Genomic DNA, 23,923 nt, shown 5'->3' with positions numbered 1-23,923 from the left:
AAGGGTCTATATACTGGGGGCAGCACATAGTGGTATATAGCAGTGCTTCTCAATTCCAGTCGTCGGGCCTCACCAACAGGTCATGTTTTGAGGATTTCCCATACAAAGAACACCTGTGATAACACCTGATGCACTGAGTATAATTATATTACCTGTGAAATACTAAGGAAATCCTCAAAACATGACCTGTTGGTGAGGCCTGAGGACTGGAATTGAGAATTTATAGTACTGGGGGCAGCACACAAGGGGTATATACTACTGGGGGCAGCACAATGGAGTCTATATACTCCTGGCGACAGCACCTAGTGGGCTATAGTACTGGGGGCAGCACACAGGGGTCTATATACTACTGGGGGAGCACTCAGGTGTCTATATACTACTAGGGGCAGCATACAGGGGGTCTATACTAACATTGGGGCCGCACAGAGATGCCTATATTATGTAGGGACCTTATTACTATATTGGGGCACAGAGCATACCTAATTATTATGTGGGAGCACAGAGGGGGGTAACTACTGTATGTGTTGGAGCCTAAAATGTTTCTCTGGCAGTTTCTGGAGAGAGCATTCACAGCCGAGGGAAGACTTCAAGGTGCCCCACGCTGGATGGAGAGAAAGAAAAGGTGAAAGACTCTGATCAGAGAAGATGCCCCCTGTGAGTAAATGGATGTAACTGCACTCTGCTTTAGGGTTGTAGTGATAGTGGTCATGGTGTGGCGGTATTATGTAATGGTATCATTGTTATCTTTATAAAGTTATAAGATAACTACCGTGTGTATTGGGGCTCTTAATACATTGTGGGGGCATTATACTGTGTGTGGAGCTCCGACTGTGATAATGCTGGGTTGGGGGGGGGAGCAAAAAGGGAAGGGGCCCACTTTTGAGGGCTGTGCACCAGGCCCACCAATGTATTAAAACGGCCCTGGACTGAGCTTTTAAACTGCCCCTAGTGGTGCTGCAGTCAAATTGCAATTGTAAAAAAGTCGGATGGCACATCACGTCAGGTCACAGATAACTGGCACAAATATTTTTGTTACTCAAGTTTGAAGTGATTTACTGATGCATGACCCATGTTGCCCTCTAGCCTTAGGGTACTATTACACGGAACGATAATCAGCCGAATCGGCCCTATCCAGCTGATTATCGTTCCGTGTAATAAACACAACAATCAGCCAATGATAGTTGTTATCGGCTGATCGTTGATATAGGTTCAGACCTATAATTGTCGGCCACCGTCCGGCGGCTAAGGATTTGCAAAAAAATACATTACCTATCCATGGTCCAGGACTCCTCCTCTTCTCCCCGGGTCTTGCACGCTGCAGCTTCACAGAGGCCTGTCTTAGCTGACGGCCGCTCAGCCAATCACAGGCTGGGACCGCCGCGGCCAGTGATGGGCTGAGTGGCCTGTCAGCTAAGACAGACCGCTCTGAAGCTGCAGTGCGCGAGACCCGGGGAGAAGAGGACCAGGAGGAGCCCTGAACCCAGCATAGGTAATGTAAACCAGTAGAGATGAGCGAACCTCGAGCATGCTCGAGTCGATCAGAACCCGAACTTTCGGCATTTGATTAGCGGTGGCTGCTGAACTTGGATAAAGCCCTAAGGCTATGTGGAAAACATGGATATAGTCATTGGCTGTATCCACGTTTTCCAGACAATCTTAGAGCTTTATCCAAGTTCAGCAGCCGCCGCTAATCAAATACCGAATGTTCGGTTTCGGATCGACTTGAACCCGATTCGCTCATCTCTATATACCAGAGTTTAGCAAGGGCTGCAAGGACATCGGTAATGATGTCCCTGCAGCCTTTGTTAAACAATTATCAGGGCGCATAATAGGCTCAGTAAACAAGCACCGATCTACCGATCGGCGCTCTTTTACATTTATTATCAGGCCCTTATTATTATAGACCCTAAGTCTATTAGAGATGAGCGAACCGGGTTCGGGTTCGAGTCGATCCAAACCCGAACGGTCGGCATTTGATTAGCGGTGGCTGCTGAACTTGGATAAAGCCCTAAGGCTATGTGGAAAACATGGATATAGTCATTGGCTGTATCCACGTTTTCCAGACAATCTTAGAGCTTTATCCAAGTTCAGCAGCCGCCGCTAATCAAATACCGAACGTTCGGTTTCGGATCGACTTGAACCCGATTCGCTCATCTCTATATACCAGAGTTTAGCAAGGGCTGCAAGGACATCGGTAATGATGTCCCTGCAGCCTTTGTTAAACAATTATCAGGGCGCATAATAGGCTCAGTAAACAAGCACCGATCTACCGATCGGCGCTCTTTTACATTTATTATCAGGCCCTTATTATTATAGACCCTAAGTCTATTAGAGATGAGCGAACCGGGTTCGGGTTCGAGTCGATCCGAACCCGAACGGTCGGCATTTGATTAGCTGTGGCTGCTGAACTTGAATAAAGCTCTAAGGTTGTCTGGAAAACATGGATACAGCCAATGACTATATTCATGTTTTCCACATAGCCTTAGGGCTTTATCCAAGTTCAGCAGCCACCGCTAATCAAATGCCGAAAGTTCGGGTTCGGATCGACTCGAGCATGCTCCAGGTTCGCTCATCTCTACTAACTATCAGTCGGTAACACACACATTTGTCCCAGGGTTTCTAAGAAAAGGTTCTCAGGGGAAATAACTGCTTGGTTTTTTAATGTGGAAACTGCACTGATTTCCACATCAAGAAAAAAATTCCTATTGACTTGGTAAACAACGTGGTAAACAACACAATAAGGCCCTGCTTCTACCGTGTTTCCTGGCTAAATTACATATGTATGTTTAAAACAGAGATGTGGCCCTCCAGCTGTTACAAAATTACAATTCCCATTGTGCCTGGACAGCCAAAGCTATGGCTGTTCAAGTATGATGGGAATTGTAGTTTCGCAACAGCTGAAGGCACAAAGGTTTCCCATCCCTGTTTTAAAAGGTAATCAAAACACACCACTTAAAGATCCAATTGACTATCATTGAGTTAGCGTACATTTCATAGCTATCTGTTTTTCTCAGTTTATTTTTGTCGGATCCAAAAATAGCAAACTGTGCTCTATAATCCAGCGGAAAAAAAAAAAACCTTTAAAGCGTACCTGCAACAAATAATAACTTTTAACTTGAGAGCAGCTGGGAATGGGAGGTATATCCAGGGACAGGACGCAGCTGGTGTTGAGTGAACTTCAAAAAAATGTTCGGTTCAGCCACGTGGCTGCGACCGCAAACAATCTGCTTTCAGCTTGCGGTGTCTGGGGAAATTGGGTGCTGAACTAGGAAGTCCTGGAAAACCTGGGAACAGCCATAGGCTCAGTTTCCTGGCAGCCCCAAGACGGCATCAAGTTTCTCCAGTCGCCGGGAGCTAAATGCCGACTGATTGGGTTCAGCCACATGGCCAAACCCGGACACTTTTCTGAAGTTCGCTCAACACTGCTCTGTCCATTGTTTATAGACCACCATTATTTGAGTCAGCCAAAATGGAGATACGACCGGGGAGTGAATGGCACGGCTGCTGCAGTCTCTTCCCAGCTGTATTTCCTGATGACATGTCTAAAGTAGGGATGGTCCGAACCTGTCGAGGTTCGGGTTCGTATGAACCCGAACGCTCGGCATCAGATTCCCGCTGTCTGCCCGCTCTGTGGAGCAGGTGGATACAGCGGGAGGACCCCCTGGAAAACTGGAATACAGCCTATGGCTATGGCTGTATCCCAGTTTTCCAGGCGGTCCTCCCGCTGGATCCGCCCGCTGCATGGAGCGGGCAGACAGCGGGAATCATTACCGAGGGTTCGGGTTCGGGTACGAACCCGAACCAAACTCTGTTCGGACCATCCCTAGTCTAAAGTTATTTTTTTTTATGACAGGTACTCTTTGACATATTGCAAAAACACAGTATGAACAGGACCTAGAGAAGTGACGTGAAGAGAAGTGTATACAATCCTTAAAGGGGTCTTCCCATTTTGGGGAAGGGGAGTCTGACCATACGTCCCAAGTGTCCCTCTTTTGGAGGGACAGTCCCTACTTTTGACCCACGTCCCTCTTTGCCCCTTACATGTCCCTCTTTTTGACCTAGAAATTAGATTGGCATTAATATACTTCCTATGTTGCTCTAGAAAGTGTCTGGTTTCTTACTGTATATTAGACCCAAACTTGCATATTATTCCATCACGTGCAAGTTGGATCCTAAAAATTGTTATATTCGGATGAATCATGTGACATTATGGCCCCTTTCACACATGCAGGCTCAGTTGTATGGCCCCATACACACATATGTAGGTGTTACAGATCTGTTTTGGGGACATGATCCATGACGCAAAAAAAAAAACTGATTTCACCATTTTACACAGAGGCACTGCTTCCACTTACAATGACCTCAGGCTACAAGACTTTCAAAATACAATGGTCTTTTTTGGGCCATTGTAACTTGAAACCATATCCAACATACAATGCCACAGAATGTCCGGACCTATTTTACGTGTGGCTGGCTAAAAGATTTTACAGAAGTGAGCATTGCACTAGTAAAACATCTGTATTACCCAAGGTACAAGCCCTGATTGGCTATTCATTGACTCCAATGGATGCCCCATTCAAACATGGCGTCGAGTGTCTCACGCCCTATTTAAAAAAAAAAAACTTCCGGTTCAAGGTTCCATTGTGATTGGGCGAGGAAGACTCGCGCATGCGCAATGTCCCCGGAAGTGCCTGCGTGTGAGCTCCGCGCGGCCATTTTCTCCGTGCTTGTATTGTGACCAGTGACCTGCGGTGCGGAGGCGCGAACAGCCGGGTGAGTAGCGCACTGTGTGGATTGCGCACAATAGCGTGATTCCTAGACTGTGCTCTGGGGACATGTTGCGGCATGCGTGTAGGTTGCGGTAATGCCGCACGTCCGTGTTGTGTCTGCCGGCTGTTCAGGGCTCGTCTCGCTGTGTGGACGCTATTGTTCTCTGTTGTCAGCCATTCCGGTTATAGAGTGACGGTGCTCGGAGCAGCAGCTTATCCTGTAGAAATTAATTGGGAGACTCTCTGAGGGAAACCTCTCAGCCTATAGCAACCGACCACGTCACTACCTATATCCCAACATACAGAGGTGCTCCCCCCTGCTCCCCAGGTGCACAGCGCCAGCTCTGACCCCTGCACAGTAATCTGCATGTAGTGGATCAGACCAATGAGGGCTATTGTAGGGGGGACTCGCTGTCCATTGTCTCCATGGAGCAGCTCATCTGCCGCAGGGCGGATTATAAGTGTGTAGAGATTGCAGATTTTTACCATTATCTTCAATAGGGAAATTAAAATTTGCCCTAAATTTGGTACTGCACAATTTAAAGGGATTTTTTGGGTTTTGTTTTTTAATGTTTATAGGCTGGAAAGCTTTACCCAAATTTATCACCACTGTCAGGTGTGCTGCAGTTACGGCAGGTACAGTGTGCGGGTGGTTATTGGCCTTACCTCATGTGTGCATGAGGCCGTTGCAGCACTTCTGGTGGGGGACATCAGCGCAGTGACAAATCCTGGCCTGAGTAAGGGTCCTATTACACAGGGCGATTTTTCAACGACTAACGATAAACGATTGCAGACGAGATTGTTCATCGTTCACCATATTATACTGAACAATGGTTGTTAGTTCTTACGTTACTTCTTCTGATCCCAGCAAAACAATAGACAATGTGCAATTACACTGAACGATTAGTGAAAAAGTGCGGAACTTAAGCGAACGAATGTGGAATTACAGCGAACGATTAGTGATAATTTTCGGTTCAGATCTAAATCAATGACATACGAACGATTTTTAGGTCGTTGCCTGCAATTACACAGAACGATTATCATTTAAATTCAAACGATCTAATGTTTTTTTGCACGATAATCGTCCTGTGTAATAGGGCCCTATAGGTATAAGGCATTGTCTTAGGCCCTTTCCCACTGAGCAAAACTAGCGGAATTGTCTGCCGCGGAATGCCGTAAGCCTCCCGCTCCTAATGGGAGTCTATGGGAGGTGCGCGCTCCTGCTCTGTCCGTGCTGAAGAATGAACGCGCGGACAGGGCAGGAGCGCTTGACTCCCATTATGAGCGGGAGGCTAACGGCATTCCGCCGCGGAATTCCGCTAGTTTTGCTCAGTGGGAACTAGGCCTTAAAATTTTTCTTTTTAATTTTTTTTTTTTCTTGGGAGGGGGGGGGAAATCTGGCATCAAAGTGGGCATATGGGCACTTTTTAATTTTAATAAAAAAAAAAAAAATGTGTGATAGGTTCCATGCAAGTTGATGGGTTAGCCTCCAGATGGGTTAGCCTCCAGATGGGTTATCAGTATTAGTTTGGCAGGAGACAGACACCAGGTGCCACGTGTCAGCCCCCTGATGATCTATTGTTGATGGACGGTCAGTCGTCTGTTACATGGAGCTGCGGTGACACCAGTTTGAGGGCTTTCTTGGTGTGCCTCTGGTTGGACAACAATGTCCATTGTTTTCAGCTAAAACAAACAGCCATTCTTGTCATAGAGAAATGTGTTGCATTGAAGTCAATGCAAACAACAGCCTAAGCTCACGCAGAGTATTCAACAATGGCCGTTGTGCATTAATTTCATTGCAATTTTTAGTACAACACTGGCCATGGTTTTAGGTGCAGTTTCAATGGGGCTGCAATCCCCTGCACAGCCATAGTCAGGATACCGCTTTGCAGAATGAATGGTGAAGCAGCTCTGACTCTGCACTGTGGTCCCTTCCGTCTCAGGGTTGGTGACGGTCAGAGGTCAGAGGTCAGATCTCCACCAGCATATCTCTAGCACATGCCATCACTTTATAAGAAAATCTCCCTTTAAAGAAAATTCCTTGTATTAAAATCTTTTTCAGGTCACAAGAAAAGCTTTGTACCACCATGGCTGACGTAAAGAATTTCCTATACGCTTGGTGCGGGAAGAAGAAAGTTACTCCAAGCTATGACATCCGTTCTGCAGGAAATAAGAACCGACAGAAGTTTGTGTGTGAGGTAAAGTATTAACATCATGTAGAAATGGCTGCTGGTTACTCTTTGTTTAGGATATAGATATATATAATTTGTTTGTTTAGGATATATATTTAGAGCCATGTTATGCCCTGAGGTTCCTGACATATAAAAGTCCTCAGGCATCATCCTGAATGACAATTTTGATCAAAACCTGATATTGATATCCTGCAGTCCATAATGATGCTTTATTGCCAACTTAATTAAAGGCTAACAAATATTTCATGCTGTTTGAGCCACAGGCAGCATGAAACAGGCATGGCCACTGAGACCTTCTTTGAAACTCTGCAACGTTTTACAGTAAATCATGGTCATTGCACAGGAGGGGGGTCTGAGCCAGTTTCATGCTGTCGGTGGTTCAAACTGCATGAAACGGCCATCAGCAGTCTGACAAGGTGGACAGGTTTTAGTCTGCTTTGTCATTCTTTAGCAATAGGTGTAGTTTATGCCACTGGTTTGGTACATAACAGCACTGTCCGATCCGCTGTAGTTCCACTCAACTTTTTCTGCTTAACCTTGTGAAAACTTCAGGGAGCATGACAGTGATCACATTGTACATATGGGTTTATAGAAAACAGAGGTAATACTCCAGTCCGTACAGTAGTTATCGCACAGCATTCAGTCCGGACCTTGGAGCTACTTTCATCTATGTTGTTTAATCAGTCATTTTTTATTCAACAGGTTCGTGTAGATGGCTTCAACTACACAGGCATGGGGAACTCTACAAACAAGAAGGATGCACAGAGTAATGCAGCTCGTGACTTTGTGAATTACCTAGTTAGACTTGGAGAAGTCAGGGCTGATGAAGTCCCATCACTTGGGGTAGGTGATGTCTGAATGTTATTGTAAGAAATAATAATACACATACAGAATGTATAGGACCCTGTGACCCTTTCACACAGGCCGATTATTGATAACAAGCATTCCTAGGAAGGCGCAAAAGAGATCATTCTGATCGTCGGCTTATTGGATCTTCTCAGTGGCCATAAAAATCGTTATCGGCCACATATCTCTGTGTAAACAGGAGATGTGCGGCCAACAGCAATGTATTTGAATGGCTGTGGGAACAATACATCAATCGTGTCTTGTAAAGGCACAGCAAGCAAGCGCTAGTCTTGCTGATCAGCACTTGTTTGCAGCTGAGAATCCTGCTTTACTGTTTAAAGTGGGAGTGAAGGGAGATAATAGAAGCCCCAGGGTTTAGTCCCCAGGAGCCTGTTTGATCCGCTTAACCCTTTAAGGACAGAGCCAATTTCGATTTTTGCGTTTTCGGTTTTTCCTCCTTGTGCTTAAAAGGCCATAGCAGTTGCATTTTTCCACCTAGCGACCCACATGAGCCCTTATTTTTTGCATCACTAATTGTACTTTGCAATGACAGGCTGAATTTTTGCATAAAGTACACTGCGAAACCAGAAAAAAATTCAAAGTGTGGGGAAATTGAAAAAAACAAAACGCATTTTGTTTATTTGGGGGAAATGTGTTTTTACGCCATTTGCCCTGGGGTAAAACTGACTTGTTATATATGTTCCTCAAGTCGTTACGTTTAAAACGATATGTAACATGTATAACTTATATTGTATCGGATGGCCTGTAAAAAAATTAAACCATTGTCAACAAATATACGTCACTTAAAATCGCTCCATTCCCAGGCTTATAGCGCTTTTATCCTTTGGTCTATGGGGCTGTGTCAGGTGTCATTTTTTTGCGCCATGATGTTTACTTTCTATCGGTACCTTGATTGCGCATATACGACTTTTTGATCGCTTTTTATTACAATTTTTCTGGATTTGATGCGACCAAAAATGCGCAATTTTGCACTTTGGGATTTTTTTGCGCTGACGCCGTTTACCGTGCGAGATCGGGAATGTGATTAATTAATAGTTCGGGCGATTAGGCACGCGGCGATAGCAAACATGTTTGTTTATGTATTTATTTATTTACTTTTATTTATAACCTGGGAAAAGGGGGGTGATTCAGACTTTTATTAGGGGAGGGGGCTTTTTACTATTAACAACACTTTTTTTTTTACTTTTACACTTATACTAGAAGCCCCCCTGGGGGACTTCTAGTATATACACTTTGATCTCTCATTGAGATCTCTGCAGCATAGATATGCTGCAGAGATCCATGAGATCGGCACTCGTTTGCTTTCGGCTGCTGCAGCCGGAAACAAACGAGTGCCGAGCCGAGGACGGCGCCATCTTGGACGCGTCCCCGGCCGGCTTCAGTTACGGAGATCGCTCCTCCGGGATAACATCCCGGAGGAGCGATCTCCTTCACTAGACCCCAGGGAACGGCTGAATCCGGTAATCGGATGCAGCTGTCATGTTTGACAGCTGCATCTGATTACTGTATTAGTGGGCACGGCGATCGGACCGTGCCCGCTAATACCTACGGTCTCGGGCTACCCGCGGCACCCGGGACCGTCGCGGTTCAGAGCAGGGTCGCCGCGCGGCCCCGCTCTGAACTTCCTTACCGGCATCAGGGCGTAAATTTACGCCCGATGTCGTTAAGGGGTTAATGTGCATTTGTCTTTAGTTGATAAGATACTGAACGTCCATGATTTACTTGATAAAGTATTCATGATGCTAATGGAGATTATTGGTTTTCTTTGTGTATTGTGTGCAAAAAGGAGAAAAAGTAATGGAAAAGTATAAATTCATCAAAGATTCCCTTTAGCAGAGAGCTTTAGTAGTATACTGCTTTTTCTTGTGCCTGTCATTGGGGGACACAGCACCAGTGGGTATAGGCTACTGCCACTAGGAGGCGACACTAGACAGAAGAAGAAGTGACTCCGCCTGGCAGCCTATACCCCTCCTACAGACACCAGGCTAACTCAGTTTTAGTCTAGTGTCCGTAGAGGTAGACACAGGTGCCATGCACCTCCATTTTTTATTTCTTTTTCTTTTCTTTTAGGTTATCAGGGGGACCGTCGGCGTGGGCTGCCACATCAGACGCAGTTCCCCCTGAGGGTGCATGGAAAGTTTCTTTTCCCTGCGCCGGTCACCCGTCCCCCAACGCCCGCTCCCTGCGGCAGGATACCGGTCCCCCACTAAGGTGCGAGGTGACCGAAGGGGTGACCCTGCGCGCACCTGAAGACGCCGGACAGGTGAGTATTCCTGTCCTTAGCCTTCCTTGGAATCTGGGGGGGGGGGGGGGGGTCATCCTACCAGGGCACCTAAATATCTCTCCCCCCTGTCTCTCTCTCCTTTCTGCCTCTCTCCCTCCCTGCCTTCCCCCTCAGAGGCCCTGAGCAGGATGGTCTGTGCGGGCCTCTTTCTTCAGGGAGAGGGGGTGGAGGGAGTCTCTGGAGCTCCTGCCCGCAGGCAGCAGCTCCATAGGGGCGACCGGGTGGTTTGCCGGGCTCTTCTCCATTCCCTTCTGCCGGCGGGCGCGTTTTTCAGCGCTCCGCGCCGCCGTCTCGCTGCCGCCGGCCTGCCCATAAATTTAGCCCCCGGCTTCTGCCGGAGCTAGGCCGCATCGGCGCACGCGAGTGACGTCACGGGGGCGGAGCGCCCGCCCGTTTTCGGCCCTTCCCGCCGCTGGCTTGCCTCTTATTGGCTACTCCTGTAGCCCCCACCTGCTCCTTCCTGTGCCCCCTCCCTTCCTCCTCTCGTCTCCGCAGCAGCTTGTGGCCTCCTGCTGTTCTCTCTGCCTGCCAGCTCCCTGTGCACAGCAGCAGCAGCTCAGAATCCACAGCATACAGTGCAGTCCCTGCATCCAGTGCAGCTCCAGCTTCCAGTGCAGTTCCAGCGTGCTCCAGCATCCAGTGCAGCTCCAGCATCCAGTGCGGCAGCAGCTCCAGGGTCGGGTAGGCTCACCCAGTGGGTGATATTCCCCTCCTCCACTCCCCAGGCTACCAGCCCTAGCTACCATGTCTGGTCCCCGGGACGAGCCCCCTAGGCAGCTCGCTCCTGCGGCTGTGGCGACACACTTTGCGTGTGCTCGCTGCAATAAAAAGTTCCCCTGCGGTCAGCCTGGCCCCCTCTGTCTGCTATGCCTTAACCCTAGTGCCACCTCCCAGGAGACCTCCCCTGCAGGTTCAGATGTAGCCTCCCCTGAGTGGGCTAGGTCCCTGTCCCAGGCGATTGGTGACCTCTCTAAGCTGTCCCAGGTCATGATCCATGCCATTGAGCGGTTGCCTTCCCAAGCGCCTCCAGCGGCGGGACCCTCCAGGGTATCTCCTGACTCGCCTTCCAGAGGACGGTGTCATAAGAGATCTAGACTCTCTGTCTCACGGTCACCTTCTAGGTGTTCCTCAGACCCTTCTCCGGACAGATCCACTGCAGGCGGTTCCGCTTCCCAGCGACCCCTCTCCGCCTCCTCGGGGGACCCCTCTGACTCTGCCTCAGAGTCCGACAGGGAGGATCAGCTGGCCTCTGCAGTGCAAGCCTTGATCCGTGCAGTGCGGGACACCTTACATATTGAAGAAGAGTCCCCTTCTACTTCAAGGAGTGAAGTCTCTTTCAGTCGCCATAAGCGACAGCCTTTGGTTTTTCCCAACCATAGGGATTTTGAAGATCTTCTAGCCAAGGAGTGGAATCACCCTGACCGGCGGATTCCATCCTCTAAGCGTGCCGAGGCCTTGTTTCCCTTCTCCCCTGACTTGGTCACTACATGGACAGTGCCCCCATCTGTGGACCCTCCGGTTTCTCGACTTTCCAAGTCAACTACTCTGCCTCTGGCAGATGGTGCTTCACTCACTGACCCAGTCGACAAGAAAATCGACGCTTTTTCGAAGTCTGTCTTTGTTGCGGCTGGTTCGGCCCTACGTCCTACCTTTGCCGCATCCTGGGTCAGCAAGGCTTGTTCCTCTTGGGCCAGGCAGTTAGTCCATGACCTCTCCCTGGACACCCCGCGTGAGGATCTCCTGTCTCTGGCCTCGCAGATTCTGCATGCGTCCAAATACTTGTGCGACGCTTCTCAGGAAGCCGCTCGTTTGTCTGCGCGGGCCCTGGCTAACTCTGTAGCCATCCGACGATCTGTCTGGTTAAAATGCTGGTCAGCTGATGCCGCCTCCAAGAAGGCTCTGACTTCTCTTCCCTTTGCAGGGAACAGACTTTTCGGGGAGCGGCTTGATAAAATAATCTCGGACGCTACAGGGGGGAAGAGTTCCTTGCTCCCTCAAAACCGGTCCCGGCGCCCTCAGCCTCACAGGCGTTCTAGCCGTTTCCGCTCCTTTGAGCCTCCGGCGCGTCGTCGCCCGGCTAAGGATGCGCCTCCAGCTCCTTCTAGGAAGCCCTCTTTCAAACCCCGCCCCTCCTGGCAGCCCCGTTCTCGCCCTTCTAAGGGTCCTGCCCCCAAGTCGTCTTCCTGATGGTCCTTTCCCTGTCGGGTCTCTCCCTCAAGTAGGGGGTCGTCTGCTCTCCTTCAAGGAGATTTGGCTCGCCCATGTGCCCGATGTGTGGGTACGGGAGGTGGTGTCTTCAGGATACAAAATTGAGTTCGCGTCCATGCCGCCTCCTCGCTTTTTTCCATCAAATCTCCCACGCTCTTCGGCGCGGCTTTCCGAGCTTTTTCGGGCGGTTCGGAATCTCCTAGCTCAAGGAGTTGTGGTCCCAGTTCCTCCCTCCGAGCACTTCCAGGGATTCTATTCCAATCTGTTCACAGTCCCCAAAAAGGACGGCTCGGTCCGTCCCATCCTGGATTTGAAACGGCTGAACAGGTTTGTTCGCCTTCGGCGGTTCCGCATGGAATCCTTGCGGTCGGTGGTCGCGTCTCTAGAGCAGGACGAATTTCTTGCTTCTATAGACATCCGCGACGCCTATCTGCATGTTCCCATTGCAGCCAGTCATCAACGTTTCCTACGTTTCGCCGTCGGTTCTGGACATTTCCAGTTCGTTGCCCTGCCCTTCGGGCTCGCCACGGCGCCTCGGGTCTTTACCAAGATCCTTGCACCTTTGATGGCTCTGCTTCGGTCAAAGGGGGTGGCTGTCCTGCCATACCTGGACGACCTTTTGGTAAAGGGCCGCTCCAAGCAGGACACTTTGTCCAGCCTCCAGATCACACTCGATCTCTTGACCAATTTCGGTTGGGTGATCAATTACCAAAAATCTTCCCTACTTCCCTCCCGCTCTATGGAGTTTCTCGGGATGCTATTCAACACCGAGATGGCCCGCGTCCTCCTTCCTCCAAACAAAGTTGCCTCCCTGCGCTCGGCAGTCTCTCTGCTCCGCTCGGGCGCCCCCTGTTCGATTCGCCTTTGCATGCGAGTCCTGGGCAAGATGGTCTCCTCTTTCGAGGCGATCCCCTTTGCTCAGTTTCATTCGCGCCCTCTGCAGCAAGCGATTCTGTCACAGTGGGACAGGTCCCCTCTGTCTCTCCACAAGAAGATCCTCCTGTCCCCTGCTGTTCGCAGGGAGCTTCTTTGGTGGTTGACGTCTCCGGTGGTCCTCCTCGGCCGCTCGTTCCTCCCCCTCAATTGGCTGGTCGTCTCTACGGATGCCAGCCTGTCCGGGTGGGGGGCTGTCTTCGGGAGCCACACAGCTCAGGGCTCTTGGTCGCCGACAGAGGCTCGGCTTCACATCAATATCCTGGAGCTCCGGGCCATCTTTCTCGCCCTGTCTCAGTGGACCGATCGCCTGAGGGGTTATCCGGTCCGTGTTCAGACCGACAACGTCACCGCCGTTGCTTATCTGAACCGTCAAGGCGGCACCAGGAGCCGCTCTGTCATGACCGAGGCCGCTCGCATTCTCCGTTGGGCGGAGCGGGTTGTTCCAGCTCTCTCGGCAGTCCACATTCCCGGGGTGGACAATTGGGCGGCGGACTACCTCAGCCGCGAAAGACTGGATCAGGGCGAATGGGCTCTACATCCCGAGGTGTTTCTTCAAATCTGCCGGCGGTGGGGATCCCCAGATGTGGATCTCTTCGCCTCCAGGCTGAACCACAAACTCCCCATCTATGTGACTCGGGCCCGGGATCCTTGCGCGTTCGCGGTCGACGCCTTGGTGACCCCATGGGAGCAGTTCCCCCTGGTTTACGCCTTTCCTCCTCTGCCCATTCTCCCACGAGTCCTGAAGCGCATCAAGGCACTCGGCGTTCCCGCCATTCTTGTCGCTCCAGACTGGCCGCGCCGGTCCTGGTACGCCGACGTAGTGCACCTCCTGGCCGACGCCCCCTGGCGCCTTCCCCTGCGGGCCGACCTCCTTTCACAAGGGCCAATATTCCACCCCAATTTACCTCAGCTGAGTTTGACGGCGTGGCTGTTGAAGCCGCGGTATTGAGGTTTCGTGGGTTCTCGGAACCAGTCATCCAAACCATGCTTAAGGCCCGTAAGCCTCAGTCAGCTCGGGTCTACCATCGCGTGTGGAAGTCCTTCTTTTCTTGGTGCGAACAGAATAATTTTCACCCCTTGGTGTGTTCCACGCCCAAGATTCTTTCCTTTTTACAGTCCGGGCTGGATAAAGGCCTCAGTCATTCCACTTTGCGTTCGCAGATTTCCGCCCTGTCTGTTCTTTTTCAGCGGGCTCTCGCTTTCCGCCCCCAGGTGAAGACCTTTCTTCAGGGGGTGGTCCATTTGGCCCCTCCTTTTCGTCAGCCTTTAGAGCCCTGGGACCTTAATTTAGTCCTCGAGGTTCTACAAGGTCCTCCCTTTGAGCCTCTTCGGGAGGTGTCTCTCTGTTTCCTTTCTTGGAAAGTCGCCTTCCTGGTGGCGATTACCTCCATCCGTAGGGTGTCTGAACTGGCAGCGCTCTCTTGTCGCTCCCCTTATCTGGTCCTTCACAAGGACAAGGTGGTGCTTCGTCCTCTTCCTTCCTTCCTGCCGAAGGTCGTGTCTGCATTCCACCTTAATGAGGACATCATTCTCCCCTCTTTTTGCCCTGCGCCCTCCCATCCTAGGGAACGGTCCCTGCATTGTTTGGACCTTGTCCGGGCCATACGGATCTACTTGGCAGTCACTGCTCCCTTCCGCCGCTCGGATTCCTTGTTCGTGGTCCCGTCGGGTCCCCGCAAGGGGCTGGCGGCTTCCAAGACCACCATTGGGCGTTGGATCAGGGCAGCCATCGCAGAGGCCTACCGCGTTCGTGACAGGGCTCCTCCTTTTCGGGTCACCGCTCATTCTACTCGAGCTGTGGGGGCCTCTTGGGCGGTTCGCCATCAGGCCTCAGTGTCCGAGGTCTGCAAGGCCGCCACCTGGTCTTCAGTTCACACTTTTTCAAAGTTTTATCAGGTCCCTATCCTGGCTTCCTCTGACGCCAGTCTGGGCCGCAAGGTTCTGCAGGCCGCCGTGCGTTAGGCAGGCCGCATGGGGATTGTAATCTTCTTTCCCCACCCTCTGGGACTGCTTTTGTACGTCCCACTGGTGCTGTGTCCCCCAATGACAGGCACAAGAAAAGAGGATTTTTTTGTACTCACCGTAAAATCCTTTTCTTGTGGCTTCATTGGGGGACACAGCTCCCACCCTGTTTGAGGTTGTGCTCCCGGGGCTTGTTTCTGTTCTTGGGGTTTTCGTTCCCGGGACCTGGTTTTTTTTTTTTTTTTGCCTGTTTTCGTTACTACTTTCTACTGCTTGTGACTAAACTGAGTTAGCCTGGTGTCTGTAGGAGGGGTATAGGCTGCCAGGCGGAGTCACTTCTTCTTCTGTCTAGTGTCGCCTCCTAGTGGCAGTAGCCTATACCCACTGGTGCTGTGTCCCCCAATGAAGCCACAAGAAAAGGATTTTACGGTGAGTACAAAAAAATCCTCTTATCCAGTGCCCAAAGCTTTCCAGCACGCCTTATTACTGGAATACATAGACAGGGAGAACTTATACCTTTACATTTGAATAAGCTTTCTATTTAAAAAAAAAAAACATACATTAACACATATGGGCACTGTGGTTGGATACTTTAAAAAGTGAAATATTAGGAAATGTTTTTGTTTTGTTTTTTTAACTTATAAAAATGTGTGTTCACCTTTTGCTTTTGTTGTGTAGGCTGGTCAGTCAGATTCACCAGATGGGTTTGAAGGAGTCAAAAGCGAAGGATTTGATGGCCCCTCCGGAGGACCGTTGCCACCACACTTGGCCCTAAAGGCAGAAGGTGGAGGTTAGTGTGAGGAATGGCGGCATGATATTGCATTCTGAATTCAGGGAATATGTTCTCTTTCTGAATTGCAATTGGCAAGTGGGTTAAATCATGTGATAATTGTATTCCCAGCATTGTAATGCGCGCAGCGATATCAAATGTGTACAGCTAATGTACCGGTTTCATCCATGATATAGATTAGGACAGCGCCCTCAGAAATATAAGTACCTAAATAGATGATCTTGCCCCCTCAGAAATAATGTGGGTGTGATGATGCAGGGGATATGGAAAGGACCAATCAAACAGTATCAAGATAGGTTATCAAGTTTGGGGTTATTTAGTTTTAGAAAAAAAAGACGTCTTCGGGGCAATCGGAGTACAATGTTTAAATATATGAATGGACAGTACAGAGCTTTTTGTAGTGATCTTTTTACACCCAGGCCTGTAACCATGATAAGGAGGCATCCTTTACGTCTATATAAAAGAAGGGTGCACCATCAGCACAGAGGGGTATTCCTTACGGTAGAGCAGTGTGACTGTAGGCTTTTCTTAAATATTATGTTATGGGTTATAGATTTCACGTGACAGAACGTTGATCCAGAGATTTATTCTGAGGGAGAAATATTCCTCCTAGACTCCAATATGTCACCTGCCTTATGAGGGTTTTTGCCTTCCTTTGGATCTACACAATAGGGTTATGGGGTTAATAAGGCCCCCCGGCCTTATTAACTATGTAAGTGTGAAGTCATCCAGTCTCCTTATAAATCTAATAAATATGTATCAGCAACTTCATCCTGTCCTTACCTTGGTTATGCATTTCATCTCTCAAGCTGCTCCTCAGTTTATTTTTTTCATTGGTAAATACCTTTTTTTTTTTTTTTTTTTTTTTTTTAAGGCCCTATTACACTACATGATTATTGGCCGTATTTGGCCGATATCCGCCGTTACAGTAGAAAATTGTCTGGGGTAATAGCAGGCAACAATCAGCCAACATTAAGATGTCGGCTGATCGTTGCTGTCGCTTGTCTTTCAACATGTTAAAAGACAAACGACCAAGATGGCAACGATCTGCTGCCGTCTCTCCGTGGAATAGGAGCGGAGGCAGTAGACCGATGCTATCCTCTATGGGCTGGCCTGACGATCTAGCGATCGCATGGGGAGCTCCCTGCGGCCTCCCCTGTACTTACCCGCTCGCTGCCGCCGCGTGCAATTGCTGCGGCAGCGAGCGGGGAACGAGGAGCAAACGAGTGCTGACAACGCTTGTTTGCTTCTTTCAGTCACTCCTTGGAATAGGGGCTTAAAGTGAAACTGTCACCCCTTTTTTGGATTCTGACTTCTCTACACAGGTGTAATGGATACATTTAGCAGTTTTCATACCTTATTTTATATCGTACGTCATGGTGCTTGTTCAAGTAAAAAGTGATCTTTTATGAACTGCAGATTGTGCTAAGTGGGCGAGGCTTCAGAGCAACAGCGCCACTTAGCCCCGCCCACAGCGCCATTGTTGGTCCCGTCATCACCACATAGGCCCGACCCTCGACGCCCATTGGTATGGGGCAGACCTAGAGGGGTTGGGGCATGTACTTTTAGGCCAGCCTGTTCCAATGGTTGGCGAAGGGGCGGGGCCTACGTGCCTATAATGTCATGGAGGGGTGGGACCAACGGTGGCGCTGTGCTGCCGTGAAGCCCCGCCCACTTAGCACAATTTGCAGTTGATAAAAGATCACGTTTTACTTTAACAAGCACCATGACGTATGATATATAAAAAGGTATGAAAACTGCTAAACTTACCTATTACACCTGTGTAAAGTCAGAATGCAAAAAGGGGGGACAGTGTCACTTTAAGTGTGAATTCCTAACAGTTGGAGAACAGACTCAATTTCTTTTATATATGGTCATCCAGTCTCCTTATAAATATGTATCAACAACTTTATCCTATCCTTACCTTGGTTATGCATTTTATCTCTCAAGCTGCTCCCCAATTTATTTTTTTATTTTTTTTTTATTGGTAAATACCTAGTGTGTTTGTTTGTTGTTGTTTTTAGAATTAAGTTACACTGTCATTATTTTTTTCTTCTTTAAGGAAACCAGTTTTCAGGCAGCTCAGGATATGGTCCACAGACTGGTGGTGCAAACTGGGATCGTGGAGCTAATATAAAGGACTATTATGCTAAAAAAGATGAACAAGATGCTCAGGCGGTATGTTTGTTTTTTGTCGCCAGACATTTATGGTGTGTTTACACACACAGATTATCTGATAGATTATTGAAGCCAAAGCCAGGAATGGATTTGAAAGTGGAGAAATCTCAATCCTTTATGAGCTATTCTCTGGTTATAATCTGTTTCTGGCTTTGGCTTCAGATATATCAGATAAGTAGATATATATTAGATTGAAGTAAGACTTTAATTATCACAGGAGGGACAGCTATGACATTACACAAATAGATAACCTGCAGAATTGCTCCGGATAATAAAGACAACGATCAGCTAATGAAAGCTATCATCGGCTGATCGTGTTGTTTAATCCTGCCTAAAAATATTTGTCCTCCTGACACATATCGCTATATATAATAGCGGTGGGTGGCTGACGGCTGATAAATGTGTAAAAACAATTAATTTAAATCTTTATACTTACCTGTCCACACTCCCCATTACCTGTCCACACTCCCCAGTGTTCTTTGTCCTTCTGCCCTCTGCCCACATCCACTGCTGGAAGTTCTGAGCCAGTCTCTGATGTCCCAGCTGCGGAAAGTGGGAAGAAGCTAGAAGAACACTGGGAGCTCGGACAGGTAAGTATTAAGTTTATTATTGTTTTACACCTAGGCTGCACGGACATCGCTAACAATATATATACAGCCCTGCACGATTATCGAGCCGCATAATAGGCTCTGTTCAGATTGTCATTCTCAGTGTGGTCTGCAGTGAAATCTCGTGAACCTGCTGTGTTACTGAAGAATCGTAATGTAAATGAAGCCAGTCAGTACTAAACAACTTGGCATTTTGACACAAATTTAGTAAAATAGACCATTCCTTTACAAAAGCAAGTGGTTTGTTTTCCATCTGAATAATCTTATTGTTTCTTCCCACTGTGTTTAGACGCTGGAGTCTGAAGAGGTGGACTTGAATGCAGGTTTGCATGGGAACTGGACTCTTGAGAACGCAAAAGCTCGTCTAAATCAATTCTTTCAAAAGGAAAAGTCACAAGCCGACTACAAGTACACAGAAGTAGGGCCTGATCATAACAGGTTTGTCTGGTGCGGTCTTATGTGCAGCAGTGGATAAATACCATTTACTGTTAGTGGATCCTTTATTTTATCCTAGATACCAGTGGATGTGATGGCTTAGGTTTTACACACAGCAGACTTCAGAAAACTAAATTCCAGTCAGTTTAGTAGGATTAGATATTTTTGGGTTTTTTTTTTTAAGATTTTTCAGCCCTAGTACTTCAGTTGACACTTCACAGTCTGGGCCAAACTAATATAAAGAAATCATAGATTTTGTAGTGTTGCCTGGAAGTCAGAGACTTTATATTCTCATGTTTTACTAGTAAAGACCTGATAGCTACTAAGGATGGTTCCCAAAATAGTTATGCTAAAAGATTTTTCTTATCTCCCTCTTTTCATATCTGCTCGCCCCATCCCCCGCTCACTTCCAGGTTCAGCACGGGTAGTGAGGACTGGATGCAGCAGTGCTGAGGTGAATGAGCTCACCACTGCTATGTCTCCTTCTGACATTACACATGCTTCTAGGGACAATCCAAGCCCTGGAGACATGGGGGGATGTCAGAGGGAGACCTAGTACAAGTAAAACATGCCAGCTTCCGACCACCTATCATAGTTGAGAGCGGTGGTTAGCATCCTAAACAACCGCTGACAACTCTACAGGAGGAAAAGGTCAAAATGCTGAACTAAGCAATTTTGCTAATGAGAAGTATATTGGTAAAATTGCTTAGTTTTGCATTATCTACAACATATTAAATCTTCCACACATGAGAATACCCCTTTAAAGTGTACATCCAGTAATCATTTTTCTAATATGCATCAATTTTGAATTCCACACAGGAATGTTTTTGAACTTCCATTCTCCCTGCCCTGTGTAACTTTGCTTTGGGAGACTGAGCTGGACATGTAAGCTATGGACCCATAGTGGGGAGCTCTGTCCCCTAATACATAATTATACACAGCGGGGAGAATTCATGCTCGGGCACCAAATTCCAAATGATGCATATTAGAAAAATTATATATTATATTGTGCTGCACCATAGGCATTTATCAGGTTTGTTAAAGTGAATAAATTGTAATACCACACACAACCAGAGGACAGTTTAAGAAACGGATTTCTGTTCCATTTATGTTTTATATAACTGGGACTAAAATAACAAAGGATATATTGACCACATATGCCCTGTTAAGGTAAGTCTGAGGTGGTGTGCCCTCGGGGAGGATGCCAAGTTAGCATAGGGAGTCCTAGACCCCGTTCACACAAAGTGTTATGGAGCAGAATTTTAGCAATAACCAGTAGATCTTTCTGTTATAATTTTTGTGTTGGTTCCACTCCTGGTCAACTCTAACTCTACCTTATAGACCACCCCTTGTCTAGGTCCTTTCCTGGAGGGATATCTTCCTAGTCCTGCATTCCAGTGCTCTTACATTAGGCTTCACTGGCAAAAAAAGCCTTAAAGACCAGGCAATGCCTTCTGGGAAAATTGTATGTGGAGTAGCTCTCCAGAAGAAAGAAGCTGACCTAATAATGCACCTTTCTCGTGCGTCTTATTGGGGGACACAGACACCGTGGGTATAGGCTGCTGCCACTAGGAGGCTGACACTAAGAAAAAACAAAACAAGTCGGCCCCTCCCAGCAGGCTATACCCGCCCACTGGCACTGAGCTAATTCAGTTTAGCTTAGTGTCAGTAGGAGGCAGACGCAGGTCTGGTTTCTCCAGACCAGTTTCTGCTTGTGTTTTTTTATCATGCTTAATTTTTTTTTTTTTTTTTTTTTTTTTTTTTCTCCTTTTTACAGGTCTGGGGCACGGTGGGTCATTAAAGACTCGCCCTGATCCCCCCCTTATGCAACCAGGGCACAGAACCTAACTGGAAAGGGGCTGTTTACCCTAGGTTGCCACCGGCCGGACCCAGCGCCCAGGACACAGACTAGCCCTGCTGTCTGCTTGCTCCTTCATGCGGACTTGCTCCGCCAGCCCCTGCCCGCCCAGCCTCCCAAAGTTGCGCGCGGCAGCGCGGCATAGTGCCGGCAGAAGATCAAGGGGTCATTCAGCGGGGGTAAGTAAGAGATCCCCTACTTCTCTCCCTCTCCCCTGGGGTCCCCCGTTTCCCTCCCGCGGTCCGTCACTAGGTCCGCTCTGCCATCCGGGGGGGTAGAGAGCCCAAGTCCCCGTCCGTCCCTCCGGGCACCTCCAGCTCCGTTCCCTGCACCTTTTCCCTCCCCCGCTGCGTTCCGGTCCTCATACCGTCTCCGCACGCGGGGGGGTCGGGAACTGGGGTGCCGCTTTAGGTGCCGGCTGCGGGGCCCCCCCCTCTCTCCTAGGACGGCGACTTCCGGGTCCGGCCGTGACTTCCGGTCCTCGCGGCCTCCTCTTCCCGCGCGCGCGCGCCGCTTCTCATCTGGTCCTTTTAAAATTCCCGCGCGCGGGCTTCTTCCCGCGCGGTCCGACGTCTGACGTCACGCCGTACGTGACGCGTCACTACGCACGTGACGCGGTCTTCTGTACAGCCCGGTCGGTTCGGCAGACTGCGCAGCTCCGCGGTCGTCAGGAGTCCTCAGCCCGTGGGACTACAACCCCCAGCCTGTTCTCCCTGGCCTGTCTGCTTCTTCTGTCAGCAGCCGTCCTGTGCCCTGCCCGGACCTCTGCTTCCTTCCACAGATTCATGCCTGGTAAGGTCTCTATGGGACTTTAGGCTATATTTTTTCTGTTTTTTCTGAGTTTTCTCATTGTGTGTATTCTGTCATTCTACAGGTTTCTTCTCTGCTCCATCAGTTATCTGCCTGTAGGAATACACTAGCTGGCTGTGATTTTTTCTTACTAATATATATATATATATATATATATATATATTTAGTTTTTCATTATGTCTGACTCAAGATCTGAATCCACACGTCGCCAGCATCCTCCCCCTTCCTCTGTTACCTACTATTTCTGTACGTCTTGTAACACTAAATCTGCTTCTGGCCACTCTCAGCCTATCTGCGCTGCTTGTTCCATGCAGTCCTGTTCGTCTATGTCCCCTACTCAGGACCCCCCACCAGAGTCTGAGGAGTCTGCCCCGGCCTGGGCGCGCTCTCTCTGCCAGTCAGTGTCGCAGATGGCTCAGTTGTCTCAGTCTGTGGCGGCCGCCCTTGATCGCCTGTCTGCTTCTTCTTCAGCGCCTGCCCAATCCCGCCCGGCAGCCAGTTGCGTACGACCCGGCAGGAGTCGCTCTCACAAGCGTCCTCGCCGTGCCTCTTCTCGCTCTTCCTCTGGCTCCCCTGGAACTAGCCTGGCCCCTACTCATATCTCTCCTAACAGGCGATCCCATTCGCCTGGAGATCTGTCGGATTCGGAGTCGGCTTCCAACTCTGATCCTGAGGATGTTTCTCCCGCGGCTTCCACTGTAGACAGCCTTGTGGCCGCAGTCCGCGATACCTTCCAATTGAAGGATTCTCCGGACCCCTCGCCTGCTGATGAGGTTTTTTTCCATAAAAGCGGCCACCGTGTCCGCAGCACTTTCCCCAGTCACAAGGAATTTGATGACCTGTTTTCCAAATTTTGGAAGACCCCAGACAAGCGTTTCTCAAAGCCTAAACACTTGTCGGTCCTTTATCCTTTCCCCGAGGACCTCGTATCTCGCTGGTCAGGTCCGCCTGCTGTGGATCCCCCGATCTCTCGGTTGACCAAGGTCACGACTCTTCCGCTGGACAATGCGTCGTCTCTTAAGGATTCCACTGACAGACGCACCGAGTCCTTAGCTAAGTCGGCTTTTGAGGCCTCTGGCTCATCTCTCCTTCCCACACTTGCCTCCACTTGGGTGTCCAAGTCCATTTCAGTGTGGGCTAAGCAACTGAGGGACGGCATTACTTCTGGCGTATCGGCCGAGGACTTGACCGACCTCGCCCAACAGATTCAAGACGCAGCTCAGTACCTCTGCTCGGCTTCCCTGGACGCTGCAGCCTGTTCGGCTTTTGCGTCGGCCAATATTGTTGCTATTCGCCGGTCCTTGTGGCTTCGTGAGTGGCGGGCTGACAACGCTTCCAAGCGGTCTCTCACCAGCCTTCCTTTTGCGGGCTCTCGTCTCTTTGGGAAACGCCTGGATGACATAATTTCTGATGCCACAGGGGGGAAGAGTACCAATCTTCCACAGCAGCGCCCCAAGCGTCAGGATTCCCGTCGCAAACCAGGCTCCTTTCGTTCCTTTCGGTCGCTCCCGCCGACTCGCTCCGGGAAGACTGCGGCCCCCCAGAACAAAAGGTCCGGGTTCTCCAAAAACCGTTCTTCCTGGCAGGCGCGATCTGCCGCCTCCCGCCCCCCCTTTAAGCCTGGCACCTCCAAGCCCTCCTCCTCCTGAAGGTTTTCCCCCACCCGGATCTCCTCAGGTGGGCGGCCGCCTCCTGTTGTTCCAGGAGGTCTGGCTTGCTCATGTTCAGGATGCCTGGGTGCGAGAACTGATCTCACAGGGTTACAAGATCGAGTTCGTTTCCGTTCCCCGCGATCGTTTTTTCCTTTCTCGTCCCCCCAGGTCCCCTGCCCTGGCGGCCGGTTTTTTCCAGGCCATCCCTTCGCTCCTCTCGAAGGGAGTGATTGTTCGCGTCCCTCCTCTTCAACGGTTCCGCGGGTTCTATTCGAACCTATTCGTGGTTCCGAAGAAGGACGGTTCGGTACGTCCGATTCTAGACCTCAAGCGTCTGAATCGTCTCGTCCGACTATCTCACTTCCGGATGGAGT

The 23,923-nt window shown here is 49.3% G+C and overlaps 1 protein-coding gene across 1 annotated transcript in view; it reads left to right on the top strand.

Annotated features, from left to right (window-relative positions):
- Positions 1-4,689: 4,689 nt before the first annotated feature.
- The window catches only part of DHX9 (DExH-box helicase 9), a 41,414-nt gene continuing 22,180 nt past the window's right edge, over positions 4,690-23,923 (top strand). Inside the window, exons 1-6 of the mRNA XM_069981143.1 lie at positions 4,690-4,773; positions 6,832-6,967; positions 7,664-7,804; positions 15,897-16,008; positions 18,071-18,186; positions 19,084-19,232. Of these exons, the coding sequence (XP_069837244.1) occupies positions 6,857-6,967; positions 7,664-7,804; positions 15,897-16,008; positions 18,071-18,186; positions 19,084-19,232 (629 nt within the window). The 5' untranslated portion in view covers positions 4,690-4,773; positions 6,832-6,856. The remainder of the gene's footprint in view (positions 4,774-6,831; positions 6,968-7,663; positions 7,805-15,896; positions 16,009-18,070; positions 18,187-19,083; positions 19,233-23,923) is intronic.

This window comes from Dendropsophus ebraccatus, chromosome 8, assembly GCF_027789765.1.
Source record: "Dendropsophus ebraccatus isolate aDenEbr1 chromosome 8, aDenEbr1.pat, whole genome shotgun sequence".
In the NCBI taxonomy this organism is placed as follows: Eukaryota; Metazoa; Chordata; class Amphibia; order Anura; family Hylidae; genus Dendropsophus; species Dendropsophus ebraccatus.
Note: the sequence above shows the minus strand (reverse complement) of the source record. Positions and strands in the feature narration are given on the sequence as shown.